This window comes from Chiloscyllium plagiosum, chromosome 35 (assembly GCF_004010195.1).
Source record: "Chiloscyllium plagiosum isolate BGI_BamShark_2017 chromosome 35, ASM401019v2, whole genome shotgun sequence".
In the NCBI taxonomy this organism is placed as follows: Eukaryota; Metazoa; Chordata; class Chondrichthyes; order Orectolobiformes; family Hemiscylliidae; genus Chiloscyllium; species Chiloscyllium plagiosum.
The window spans coordinates 39419572-39434138 of NC_057744.1; the positions used below are offsets into that span (position 1 = coordinate 39419572).

Genomic DNA, 14567 nt, shown 5'->3' on the forward strand with positions numbered 1-14567 from the left:
GAATGGTTGCTAGATGTTCCAGGGTTTAGAACATTTAAAAGGATGGTGGAAAAAGAGGACGGGGTGTGGCATTGCTAATCAGAGAATACATCACAGCTACAGAAACAAAGGTTGTTGAGGATGGTTTGTCTACTGAGTCAGTATGGGTGGAAGTGTGGAACAGCAAGAGAGCAGCCACCTCATTGGGGGTTTCCCTAATAGCAGTAGGGAGATTGAAGAATTCATAGGGAGGCAGATTTTGGAAAAATGCAGATGTAGCAGGGTTGTTGTTATGGGTGACTTCAACTTTCCCAATATCGGCTGGAACCTCCTTCGTGGAACCTCCTTAGGTTTGGATGGAGCTGTTTTTGTGTGTGTTCAGGAGAGCTTCCTTACTCAGTATGTAGACAGGCTGACAAGGAGAGAGGCCATTTTGGAATAAACCAGTCGCCCGAGGCTGGAATTGAACCTGGGACCCTGGTGCTGTGATTAGATTAGGTGTCAGATCACGCAGTGGGAGAACACTTTGGTGACAGTGACCACAACTGCCTGGGTTTCCTCCGGGTGCTCCGGTTTCCTCCCACAGTCCAAAGATGTGCAGGTTAGGTGAATTGGCCATGCTAAATTGCCCATAGTGTTAGGTAAGGGGTAAATGTAGGGGTATGGGTGGGTTTCGCTTCGGCGGGTCGGTGTGGACTTGTTGGGCCGAAGGGCCTCTTTCCACACTGTAATCTAATCTAATCTAATCTAAATGCCTCACATTTACCATAGCCTTGGAGAGGGAAAGGAGCAGTTACCAAGGGAAGGTATCTAATTGGTGAAGAGGAAATTATGACGCTATCAGCCAGGAGTTGCGAAGTACAGAATGGGAGCAATTGTTCCACAGAATGGGTACAACGGAAATGTGGAGACTGTTTTAGAAGCAGTAGTTGTGAGTGATGCATAAATTTGTTCCTCTGAGACAGGCAAGAAGGGATAAGATTAAGATTAAGGAACCTTGGATGACAAGAACAGAGGACCTTCTCGTAAAAAGGAAGAAAGCAGCTTACGTAAGGTGGAGAAAGCAAGGATCTAGCACAGCTTTAGAGGATTACAGGCTTACTAGAAAGGAGCTCAGAAATGGACTGAGGAGAGCCAGGAGGGGGCACAATAAAGACTTGGCAGGAAGGATTAGGGAGAACACAAAGACATTTTACTCACGCGTGAGGAATAAGAGAATGATCAGGGAGAAGGTAGGGCCAATCAGGGATAGCGTAGGGAACTTGTGCGTGGAGTTTGAGCAGATAGGGGAAGCCCTAAATGAGTTTATTTGCTTCGGTTTTCACTGAGGAAAGGGACCTTGTTGTGAATGAGGACTTTGCGGAGCTGGGATACAGGCTTGACCAGATCAAGATTGATGAAGTTGATGTGCTGAAAATTTTGGCAACATTAAGATTGGTAAGTCCCCAAGGCCAGACCAGATTTATCCTAGGTTGCTAAGCCGTTGGCGAAGATGTTTGCTTCCTCACTCTCCATGGGCATCGTACCGGAGGACTGGAGGGAGGCGAATGTTGTTCCTCTTTTCAAGAAAGGGAATAGGGAGGTCCCTGGCAATTACAGATCAGTCAGTCTTACGTCTATGGTCAGCAAGGTTTTGGAAAGAACTCTGTGAGATAGGATTTATGACCATTTGGAAGAGCATAGCATGATTAAAGGCAGTCAGCATGGCTTTGTGAGGGGCAAGTCATGCCTCACTAATCTTATTGAGTTCTTTGAGGAAGTGACGAGACATGTCGACAAAGGTCGAGCAGTGGATGTTGTGTATATGGACTTCATCAGCAAGGCATTTGATAAGGTTCCCCATTGTAGGCTCATTCATAAAGTCAGGAGATATGGGATACAGGGAGATTTGGCCATTTGGATTCAGAATTGGTTGGTTGACAGAAGGCAGAGAGTGGTTGTAGATGGAAAGTATTCTGCCTAGAGATCAGTGTTGAGTGGTCTCCCCCAGGGCTCTGTTCTTTGTAGTTTTTATAAATGACTTGGATGAGGAGGTTGAGGGGTCTTCCCCAGGGCTCTGTTCTTTGTAGTTTTTATAAATGACTTGGATGAGGAGGTTGAGGGGTGGGTTAACAAAAGTTGGAGGTGCCATTGATAGTATCGAGGGCTATCGCTGGCTGCAGCGCGACAGACAGGATGCAGAGCTGGCCTGAGAAATGGCAGATGGAATTCAACCTGGATAACTGAGAAGTGATGGATTTTGGAAGGTCAAACTTGAATGCTGAATGTAGGATTAAAGACAGGATTCTTGGCAGTGTGGAGGAACAAAGAGATCTTGGTGTTCAAGTGCATAGATCCCTCAAGGTTGTTAAGAAAGCATATGGTGTTTTGGCTTTCATGAACAGCGGAATCGAGTTTAAGAGCTGCGAGGTTTTGCTGTAGCTCTGTAAGTCCCTGGTGAGACCACATTTGGAATATTGTGTTCAGTTTTGGTTGCCCTACTGTAGGAAAGTTACGGAGGCTTTGGAGAGGGTGCAAAGAAGGTTTACCAGGATACTGCCTGGACTGGAGGGCTTGCCTTACGAAGAGAGGTTGACTAAGCTTGGATTTTTCTCTCTGGAGGACCTGATTGAGGTATACAAGCTAATGAGAGGCATGCATAGAGTCAATAGCTAGAGACATTTCCCCAGGGCAGGATTGACTGGCATGAGGGGGTCATAGTTTTAAGATATTAGGAGGAAGGTATAGAGGAGATGTCAGAGGAAGGTTCTTTACACAGAGAGTTGTGAATGCATGGGATGTGTTGCCAGCAGTGGTGGTGGAAGCAGAGTCATTAGGGACATTCAAGCGACTGCTGAAAATGCAGATTGATAGCAGTGAATTGAGGGGTACGTAGGTTAGGTTATTTTATTTTAGATTAGAAATAATCCTCGGCACAGCATCGTGGGCTGAAGAACCTGTTCTGTGCTGTACTTTTCTATGTTCTATGTTCTATGACTTAGTTAAGGGTTCTATCAAAAAACAGTGTCCAATAATGCAATAATTGGAGGTAGAGTCATAGAGTCACATCAAGGAAACAGCCTTTTGGTCCAACTTGGCCCAGCCAATCAGTTATTCTAAACTAATCTAGTCCCATTTGCCAGCACTTGGCCCATTTCCCTTTGAATCTTTCCTATTCATATGTCCAGATGTCTTTTAAATGTTGTAAATGTCCCAGCCTTCACGATTCCCTCTGGCAGTTCATTCCATACATGCACTACCATCTGTGTGAAAAATTTGTCCCTTAGATCCCTTTTATATATTTCCCCTCTCACTCTAAACCTATGCCCTCTTGTTCTGAACTCCCCCACCCCAGGGAAAAAAACCTTGTCTATTTACCCTATCCATGCTCCTCATGATTTTATAAACCTCTCTAAAGTCACCCCTCAGCTTCTGACAGGGAAAACAGTCCCGGCCTGTTCAGCCTCTCCCTATCGCTCAAATCTTCCAACCCTGGCAACATCCTGGTAAATCTTTTCTGAACCCTTTCAAATTTCACAATATTATCAATACGAGGGAGACCAGAATTCCACGCAATATTCCAAAAGTGGCCTAACCAATATGTGGTGCAGGCTGGTACAATTGCAACATTTCATATATTTCCATTCAGATACCTTTTAATAGGAAGGGTTTAGAGGGATATGGGCCAAGTGCTGTCAAATGGGACGAGATTAAATTGGAATATCTAATGGATGAGTTGGACCGAAGGGTCTGTTTCCATGCTGCACATCTCTATGACTCTATGACTCCAAGAAGATCATATCTACTAAAGGCTATCTTTGTTCCTTCACAATCTGCTGACCCAGAAAATAGCACAGACTTTTGCTCTTAAAAGAAGTGCTCCGGGTTAACTTAATACTAATGGTTTATATTTTCAAAATTTGATCAAGAGACAGATTTCAATAAAATATATAATTGTGAAAGAACCCACTCTACTCAGTACTCCTACTCACTACCGTAGACTTATTGCAAGGCTACATTTAAAAACTATGCAGTTATCTGTTCCTGTGCTGTGAGCTCTCCCACACAGGTTCCTCCAAGGTTAGCTGTGAATTTCACTGTTTGTTATTTTTTTCTAGATGCATTGTGATGTCCAGAGGTAAATGAACTCAGCAGCAAAGACAGTAGTTGTGCAAGTTCACTGCTGTGTCAGTTAGCAGTGTAGGCTTCTTTCTCTCTCTTCCTCACTGACAGACAATGTCTTTGCCTTTTGTTGGTCTTTCTCCCTTTTAAAAGTATCATTGTTTTGATTTATTTTCTCCAAAGTTCTAAAACAATGCAACAGCATAAAAAACAGTAATTGTTGCTCCTGGAATTCAAGGAGATCACCTCCCACTCCTAAAACCCTTCAAAAAGGAGCAGCTCTTACAGCCACAAATCTTTTTCCTGTCTTCCATCTTGGATTACCCAGAATCCTAGTAGATTGCTATTGTTTTATAAACAAGTAACAAGTAAAGAATGAAAATTAGGAGGGTGAAATTGGATTATGTGAATAAACTGGCAAAAGTAAAGATAGGAAAAGCTTTGAAAGGTGTATTACAAGGAAAAGATCAGTGTTATTTTAGACATTAAAACTGGGAAATTGAAAGTGGTAAATAAGGAAATGGCATAGGCTTGGAATAATTTTTATCTATTTTCAGTATAGAGGACAGAAAAAGAATTTGAGGAATAGTAGAAAATCAAGAGCCATAAGGAAGGAGAAACTTAAAATAATGCATATCACAAAAGTTTGTTTGCAAGCAAAGGAATCTCTGACAAGTGGGAGGCCTTTAAAGGTGAGATAGCTAGAGTTCAAGGTCTGTATGTTCCTGTGAGGGTGAAAGGCAAGGTTGGCCGGAATAGGGAAACCCTGGATGACAAGAGATATTGTGGCTTTGACCAGAAGGAAGAAGGAGGCATGGCTCGGATACAGGCAGCTTTTCAGTGAGCCGGGTTCATTTTTAATCATTGCACGCGATCAGGGTTGAAACAGCTCTTTGACGTAATATTTTTATCGGGACCTTGAGATCGCCTTCAGATAATCCAATATTCGGATAATTGATATTTGGATAATTGAGGTTGATCTATAGTTCCCTGGCTTGTCCTTACCACCTTTCTTAAACGGTGGCACCACGTTAGCCAACCTCCAGTCTTCCGGCACCACACCTGTGACGATCGATGATACAAATATCTCAGCAAGAGGCCCAGCAATCACTTCTGTAGCTTTGCACAGAGTTCTAGGGTACACCTGATCAGGTCCTGGGGATTTATCCACTTTTATGCGTTTCAAGACTATCCAGCACTTCCTCCTCTGTAATATGGACATTTTTCAAGATGTCACCATCTATTTCCTGGAATTCTATATCTTCCATGTCCTTTTCCACAGTGCTTATTTGGTATCTCCCCCATTTTCTGTGGCTCCACACAAAGGCAACGTTGCTGATCTTTGAGGGGCCCTATTCTTTCCCTAGTTACCCTTTTGTCCTTAATGTATTTGTAAAGACCCTTTGGATTCTTCTTAATTCTACTTGCCAAAGCTATCTCATGTCCTCTTTTTGCCCTCCTGATTTCCCTTTTAAGTATACTCCTACTGCCTTTAAACTCTTCTAAGGATTCACTCGATCTATCCTGTCTATACCTGACATAGTTAAAAATCACACAACACCAGGTTATAGTCCAACAGGTTTAATTGGAAGCACACTAGCTTTCAGAGCGACGCTCCTTCATCAGATGGTAGTGGAGGGCTCAATCCTGACACAGTTTATAGCAAAAATTTACAGTGTGATGTAACTGAAATTGTACATTGAAAAATTGACTGTCTGTTAAGCCTTTCATCTGTTAGAATACAGTGATAATTTCACTTCTTTCATGTGTAAATCACAAAACCTTTAAGGGTTACATTGTACTTTGCTCAAAAACTGCATGCACTCATGTAGAACTCTGAGCTCAAAAATTGCATGAATTTATGTAAAACTCCGTTATCTCACTTTTTAGATTAGAATCAATCTAAACATCATGGCATAGACAGAGAACACAGGGGGCTAACACCTTCAACATATTGTCTTAGTATCACCATTGTTAACAGCTAACCCGAGAATGCAACTTTTTTTAAAGAAAGGTTTTGTCATTTACACATGAAAGAAGTGAAACTGTCACTGTATTCTAACAGATGAAAGGCTTAACAAACAATCCATTTTTCAATGTATAATTTCAGTTACATCACACTGTAAATTTTTGCTATAAATTCTGTGTGTTAGGATTGAGCCCTCCACTACCACCTGATGAAGGAGCGTCGCTCCGAAAGCTAGTGTGCTTCCAATTAAACCTGTTGGACTATAACCTGGTGTTGTGTGATTTTTAACTTTATACACCCCAGTCCAACACCGGCATCTCCAAATCATACCTGATATATGCTTCCTTTTTTTTTAACCAAACCCTCGATTTCTTTAATCATCCAGCATTTCCTCTACCTACCAGCTTTTCCTTTCACCCTAACAGGAATTTACTTTCTCTGGATTCTCGTTATCTCATTTCTGAAGACTTCCCATTTTCCAGCTGTCCCTTTACCTGCAAACATCTGCCCCCAATCAGCTTTTGAAAGTTCTTGCCTAATATTGTCAAAATTGGCCTTCCCCAATTTAGAACTTCAACTTTTAGATCTGGTCTATCCTTTTCCATCATTATTTTAAATCTAATAGAATTATTGTCGTTGGCCCCAAAGTGACACCTCAGTCACCTGCCCTGCCTAATTTCCCAAGGTACATCCACATACTGAATCAGAAAATTGTCTTGTACACACTTAACAAATTCCTCTCCATCTAAACCCTTAACACTATGGCCGTGCCAATCTATGTTTGGAAAGTTAAAATTCCCTACCATAACCACCCTATTATTCTTACAGATAACTGAAATCTCCTTACAAGTTTGTTTCTCAAGTTCCCTCTGACTATTAGGGGGTCTATAATACAGTCACAGTAAGGTTATCATCTCTTTCTTATTTCTCAGTTCCACCCAAATAACTTCCCTGGATGTATTTCCGGGAATATCCTCCCTCAGCACAGTTATGATGCTATCCCGTATCAAAAATGCCACACATTTTCCCCCCCCCTCCTCTTTTGCCTCTCTTTCTATCCTTCCTGTAGCATTTGTATCCTGGAACATTAAGCTGCCAGTCCTACCCATCCCTGAGCCATGTTTCTGTAATTGCTATGGTATCCCAGTCCCATGTTCCTAACCATGCCCTGAGTTCATCTGCCTTCCCTGTTAGGCCCCCTTGCATTGAAATGCATGCAGTTCAATTTATTAGTCCTACCTTGTTCCTGTCTGCCCTGACTGTTTGACTCACTTCTGTTCTCAACTGTACCAGACTCAGATTAATCTCTTTCCTCACTATCTCCCTGGGTCCCAACCCCCACCTTACTAGTTTGAATCCTCCTGAGCAGCTCTAGCAAATTTCCCTACCAGTATATTAGTCTCCTTCCAATTTAGGTGCAATCTGTCTTTCTCGTACAGATCACTTCTACACCAAAAGAGATTCCAATGATCCAAAAATGTGAATCCTTCTCCCATACACCAGCTCCTCAGCCATGTATTCATCTGCTCTATCCTCCTATTCCTGCCCTCACTAGCTCGAAGCCCTGGGAGTAATGCAGATATTACTATTCTCGAGGACCTCCTTTTTAAAATTCTACCTAACTTCCTGTAATCTCCCTTCAGAATCTCAACCTTTTCCCTTCCTATGTTGTTAGTTCCAATGTGGATAATGACCTCTTGCTGGGCCCTCTCCCCCATGAGAACATTCTGCACCTCTCGGAGACATCCTTGATCCTGGCGCCAGAGAAGCAACACACCATTCTGCTTTTTTGCTGCTGGCCACAGAAACGTCTGTCCGTACCTCGGACTAGAGAATCCACTAACACAATTGATCTCTTGGAAGCCAATGTACCCCTCGTTGCATTAGAGCCAGTCTCAATACCAGAAACTTGGCTGTTCGTGCTATGTTCCCCTGAGAATCCATCACCCCCTATATTTTCCAAAACAGCATAACTGTTTGAAATGGGTATATCCACAAAATACTCCTGCACTAATTGCCTACCTCTCTTACCTTTCCTGGAATTATTGTATCTGTGACTGTATCTGAGACTTTCCCCCCTTCCTATAACTGCCATCCATCACATACTGTTGCTGTTGCAAATTCCTCATCGCTTCTAACTGTCTCTCCAACCGATCCACTCGATCTGATAAGATCCACAGCCAACAGCATTTATGGCAGATATAATCTGCAATAACCCTTAAACTCTCTTTAAACTCCCACATCTGACAAGAAGTACATATCACTCTATTAAAGGCCATTTTTGCTCCTTCACAATCTACAGTTGAGGACTTCGAGGATTTCCTGTCGGTAGGCGAGAATTAAAATCCTCATCCTCACTTAGTTTGTGCGATGCATTTGAATTAAATTAAATTGACCAAAGAAAGGCTGTTTTCATTGTAAAGTGGGAGGACTTTGAGTTATGTGGATTGATGTTGATGCTCTTTGCTTGAATAGTGAATGTGATGTGAGAGGTTTGCCCATATCGTTTTTGAGGCTGTTTTGCTTCATGACATTTTCTTTCAGGTGAAGCAAACACAAATTGGCACATTGCACAGTATAACTGCACCTTCCCGGCAATGATAGAGGATTGGAGGCAGGTTTTCCATCAAGGCTCTGGAGGAGCCACACAAATAGACTTCCCTTTTGGATTTGTCCAGGTAATTTAAAACTCTTATATTTTGAATAAAACAAAGAAGTGCAGATGTTAGAGATCTGAAACAAACAAAACAGAAATTGCTTTTCTTGTATCAACCTCTGTTGCTTCATCAAAATATTCAGTTAGATTAGTCAAGTGTCCTGGCTGTCTTTATCTAGCCTGAAACATACTTAGGTAGTGTCTTCCATCCATCCTCTTCCCCTAACCAAAACTAAAGGTTCTGTGTGCAGAATAAGGTTATTCGTTTTTTCAATATTCTCTTTGGGAATTCAGAACAGTAGGAATGGATGTTAGGGCAGTTGTATGCTCCTCCTGTAGGATGTGGGAGGTAAGGGTCACCACTAGTGTCCCCACTGACTTAATCTGCGGGACGTGCAACCAACTCCAGCTTCTTGCGAACCATGTTAGGGAACTGGAGCAAGAGCTGGATAAACTTCAGGTCATTTGGGAAGCGGAGGGTGGAGTAGAGAGGAATTAAAGGGAAGTAGTCTCACCTCAGGTCCAGGATAAAGGTAGATGGGTTACAGTCAGGGATAGGGAACAGGCAGACAGTACAGGCTTCCCCTATGACTGTTCCCCTCAATAATAAGTAAACCGTTTTGGATACTGTTGGGGGGGGGTTGATCTACCAGCGGAAAGCCTTTGTGGCCAGGTCTCTGGCAGTGAGCCTGTCTCTGTGGTTCAGAAGAGAAGTGGGGGAGAATAGAAATGCACTAGTGGTAGGAGACTCAATAGTTAGCGGAATGGATGGGAGATTCTGTGGTCACGAACAGGACTCCCAGAAAGTATGTTGCCTCCCAGGTGCCAGGGTCCGGGATGTCTCTGATCGAGTCTACAAGATTCTGAAGGGGGAGGGTGAGCAGCCAGAAGTCATGGTGCATTTTGGCACCAATGACATAGCTTGGAAAAGGGATGAGGATCGACAAAGAGATTTCAGGAAGTTAGGTTGGAATCTAAAAAGCAGGACAAGCAGAGTAGTAATCTGAGGATTCCTATCAGTGCCACGTGCTAGTGAAGTGAGGAACAGGGAGTGAGTGCAGCTAAATACGTTGCTATGGGATTGGTGCAGGACTTCAGATAGGTAGGAGCTGTGGAATATAAATTGGGAACAATGGTTCTGCGGGAAATGCACAGCAGAAGTGAGGAGGCTGTTTAAGGTGCAATTGTTGCAAGTGTTTGGTAATTATGTCCCACTGAGACAGGCAAGGAATGGTAAGGTGAAGGAGCCTTGGATGACAAGAGAAGAGGAATTTCTCATGAATTAAAAAAAGGAAGCTTACTTAAGGTTGAGGAAGCAAGGATCTGGCACAGCTTTAGAAGATTACAGGGTAGCTAGGAAAGAACTGAAAAATGGACTGAGGACAATTAGGATGGGGCATGAAAAAGCCTTGGCGGGAAGGTTTGGGGAAAAAAACCTACAGGCATTCTACATGTGGAGATGTACATTGTAGAATAAGAGAATGATCAGAGAGAGGGTAGGGCCGATCAGGGATAGTGGAGGGAGTCTGAAGAGATAGGGAAGGCCCTAAATTGTTGAAAAAATCCATCTGGTTCACTAATGTCCTTTCGGGAAGGAAATCTACCATCCTAGGGAGTCTGAAGAGATAGGGAAGGCCCTAAATTGTTGAAAAAACCATCTGGTTCACTAATGTCCTTTCGGGAAGGAAATCTACCATCCTTACCTGGGTCCCGAAGAAGGGTTACACCTGAAACATCAACTTCTCCACCTCCTGATGTTGCCTGACTTTTTGTGTTGTTCCAGCCGCCTGCCTGGCTATTTTGGATTCCAGCATATGCAGGTTTTTTTTGTCTCTAATTACTCGTCTGGCCTACATGTGACTCTCAGCTGCCCTCTGAAATGGCCAAACGAGCCACTCAGTTGTATCCATAAGACCATAAGACATAGGAGCGGAAGTAAGACTATTCAGCCCATTGAGTCCACTCCGCCATTCAATCATGGCTGATGGGCATTTCAACTCCACCTACCCGCATTCTGCCCGTAGCCCTTAATTCCTTGTGACATCAAGAATTTATCAATCTCTGCCTTGAAGACATTTAGCGTTCTGGCCTCCACTGCACTCTGCGGCAATGAATTCCACAGGCCCACCACTCTCTGGCTGAAGAAATGTCTCCGCATTTCTGTTCTGAATTTACCCCCTCTATCACTATCACTAGAAAGTCACAACAAAGAAATGAAACTGGACGGACTACCTGGCATCCACCTTGGGGCTAGAAAAGACAACAACAAAAACACATACACCCCTGTCAACAATGCAAAATCCTCCTTACCAACGTCTGGGAACTATTGGGAAATTGGGAGAGCTGTCTCACAGACTAGTCAAGCCTGACATTGTCATTCTTACGGAATCATACCTTACAGATAACACCCGGACACCACCATTACCATCCGTGGATATGTCCTGTCCCACCGGCAGGACAGACCCAGCAGCGGTGGCAGCACAGTAGGGAGGGAGTTGCCCTGCACGCTAAACATGGGCAAGGAAACCTCTTACTGGTTACCACGTACAGTCTCCTTCAGCTGATGAATCAGTACTCCTCCATGTTGAACAACACTTTGAGGAAGCACTGAAGGTGGCAAGGACACAAAATGTACTCTGGGTGGGGATTTCAACGTCCACCACCAAGAGTGGCTTGGCAGCAGCATTACTGATTGAGCTGGTTGGGTCCTAAAGGATATAGCTGCGAGAGTGGGTCTGCGGCAGGTGGTGAAGGAACCAACAAGAGGAAAAATATACTTGACCTCATCCTTACTAACTTGCCGGCTGCAGAAGCATCTGTCTGTGAGAGAATAAGTAAAAGTGACCACCGCATTGTCCTTGTGGAGACGGAGTCCCGCCTTTACATTGACAATAACTTCAATTGTGTGTGTGGTACTATCACCACGCCAAATGGGACAGACTTCGAACTGATCTAGCAGCTCAAGACTAGGCATCCATAAGGCGCTGTGGGCCATCAACAGCAGCAGAACTGCATAATCTGCAACCTCATGGCCTGGCACATCCCCCACTTAACCATTACCAATGTTGTAGGTAAAATTATGCCACATTACAAACTTAGAAGTCAATCAGAAGTAATTTACTAAAGACAAAGGCTTTTGGGAGAAGCATAGGAATGTTACCACATGGGCAGTCAAATCTAGCTTCTCGCAGAGTACAGGCAACTACCAAAGGTTTATACAGAACCATCTGTATAATCAAGATAATTACATAACCCAGCCTATGTGACACAGAGCTCTGAATCGCCTTGCGGTTTTTCTTAGAAGCTGACTGCAGCCGTTTTAGCTGTCTCAGCTCTGCTGCGTAACCACAGACCATGACCACAGAGGCCCTCCTGCAAGTCTGTTTGCAGGAAATCTGACAGTATATCACATTATAGTGCAAAACAAGGGTCAGTACAAATTTAATTTTAAAACTTCATTTTCCACCTTCACCGTCAAGCCAGGGGGTCAACCCTGATTCAATGGATAGAGCAGGAAGGCATGCCAGGAGCAGCCTCACGGAGACCTAAAAATGAGGTATCAACCTGGTGCAGCTACCAAACAGGACTACTTGCATACAAAACTGCATAAACAGCAAGTGATGGACAAATCTAAGCTCTGCAGTTCTTCCATATCCAGTTGTGAATGGCGATGGATAATTAAACAACTCACTGGAGGAGGAGAAGGCTCTACATATATCCCCATCCTCAATGATGGAAGAGCCCAACACATCAGGGCAAAAGATAAGGCTGAAGCATTCAATCCAATCTTCAATCAGAAGTGCCGAGTGGATGATCCATCTCGGGCTCCTTCAGTGGTCCCCAGCATCACAGAAACCAGTCTCCAGCCAATTCGATTCACCCCATGTCACATCAAGAAACGGCTGGAGGCACTGGATACTGCAAAGGATAACATTCCGGCAATAGTACTGAAGATGTGTGCTCCAGAACTTGCCGCTCCCCTAGCCAAGCTCTTCCAGTACAGTTACAACATTGGTATCTACCCAACAATGTGGAAAATTGCCCAGGTATGTCCTGTACACAAAAAGCAGGACAAATCCAACCCGGCCATTTACCGCCCAATCAGTCTGCTCGCCATCATCAGTAAAGTGATGGAAGGGGTCATCAACTGTGCTATCAAGCAGCATCTGCTCAGCAACAACCAGCAACAACAATCAGTGGCGTCCAGCTTGTGTTTCACCAGGGTCACTCAGCTCCTGATCACATTACAGCCTTGGTTCAAACATGGACAAAACAGCTGTATTCCAGAGGGGAGGTGAGAGTGATATCAAAGCTGCATTGACTGAGTATGCCATCAAGGAGTCCTGGCAAAACTGGAATCAGTGGGTAAGAGGTGACAAACACTCTGCTGGTTAGAGTCATACCTGACACAAAGGAGGATGGTTGTGGTTGTGGAGGAGAAAGAGCTGAAAATGTATTGCTGGAAAAGCGCAGCAGGTCAAGCAACATCCAAGGAGCAGGAGAATCGATGTTTCGGGCATGAGCCCTTCCTCAGGAATCACCCCATGGTTGTGGAGGGTCAGTCATCTCAACTCCAGGACATCCTAGGCCCAACAATCTTCAGCTGCTTCATCAACAGCCTTCCCTCTGTCATAAGGTTAGAAGTGGAGATATTTGCCAATGATTGCACAGGGGTGAAAGGAAAAGCTGGTAGGTATAGGGAATGCTGGATGACTAAAGAAATTGAGGGTTTGGTTAAGAAAAAAAAGGAAGCATATGTAAGGTATAGACAGGATAGATCGAGTGATTCCTTAGAAGAGTATAAAGGCAGTAGGAGTATACTTAAAAGGGAAATCAGGAGGGCCAAAAGGGGACATGAGATAGCTTTGGCAAATAGAATTGAGGAAAATCCAAAAGGTTTTTACAAATACATTAAGGACAAAAGGATAACTAGGGAGAAAATAGGGCCCCTCAAAGATCAGCAAGGCGGCCTTTGTGTGGAGCGGCAGAAAATGGGGGAGATACTAAATGAGTATATTGCATCAATATTTACTGTGGAAAAGGATATGGAAGACATAGGCTGTAGGGAAATAGATGGTGACACCTTGCACATTGTCCATATTACAGACGAGGAAGTGCTGGATGTCTTGAAACGGGTAAAGGTGGACAAATCCCCAGGACGTATTCAGGTGTACTCTAGAACTCTGTGGGAAGCGAGAGAAGTGATTGCTGGGCCTCTTGCTGAGATATTTGTATCATCAATAGCCACAGGTGAGGTGCCTGAAGACTGGAGGTTGGCTAACGTGGTGCCACTGTTAAACAAGGGTGGTAAGGACCAGCCAGGGAACTATAGACCAGTGAGCCTGCCTCGGTGGTGGGCAAGTTGTTGGATGGAATCCTGAGGGACAGGATGTACATGTATTTGGAAAGGCAAGGACTGATTCGGAATAGTCAACATGGCTTTGTGCATGGGAATTCATGTGTCTCAAACTTGATTGAGTTTTTTGATGAAGTAACAAAGAAGATTGATGAGGGCAGAGCAGTAGATGTGATCTATATGGATTTCAGTAAGGCGTTCGACAAGGTTCCCCATCGGAGACTGGTTAGCAAGGTTAGATTTCACGGAATACAGGGTAAACTAGCCATTTGGATACAGAACTGGCTCAAAGGAAGAAGACAGAGGGTGGTGGTGGAGGGTAGTTTTTCAGACTGGAGATCTGTGACCAGAGGAGTGCCACAAGGATTGATGCTGGGTCCTCTACTTTCTGTCATTTACATAAATGATTTGGATGCGAGCATAAGAGGTACAGTTAGTAAGTTTGCAGATGACACCAAAATTGGAGGTGAAGTGGACAGCGAAGAGGGTTACCTCAGATTACAACA

At 43.9% G+C, this 14567-nt stretch overlaps 1 protein-coding gene across 3 annotated transcripts in view; it reads left to right on the plus strand.

Annotated features, from left to right (window-relative positions):
• The window catches only part of siae (sialic acid acetylesterase), a 132188-nt gene that overhangs the window by 74878 nt on the left and 42743 nt on the right, over positions 1-14567 (plus strand). For all 3 annotated transcript variants that reach the window (XM_043676963.1, XM_043676964.1, XM_043676962.1), the window contains exon 7: positions 8594-8727. In XM_043676963.1, coding sequence (XP_043532898.1) covers positions 8594-8727 — 134 coding nt within the window. The remainder of the gene's footprint in view (positions 1-8593; positions 8728-14567) is intronic.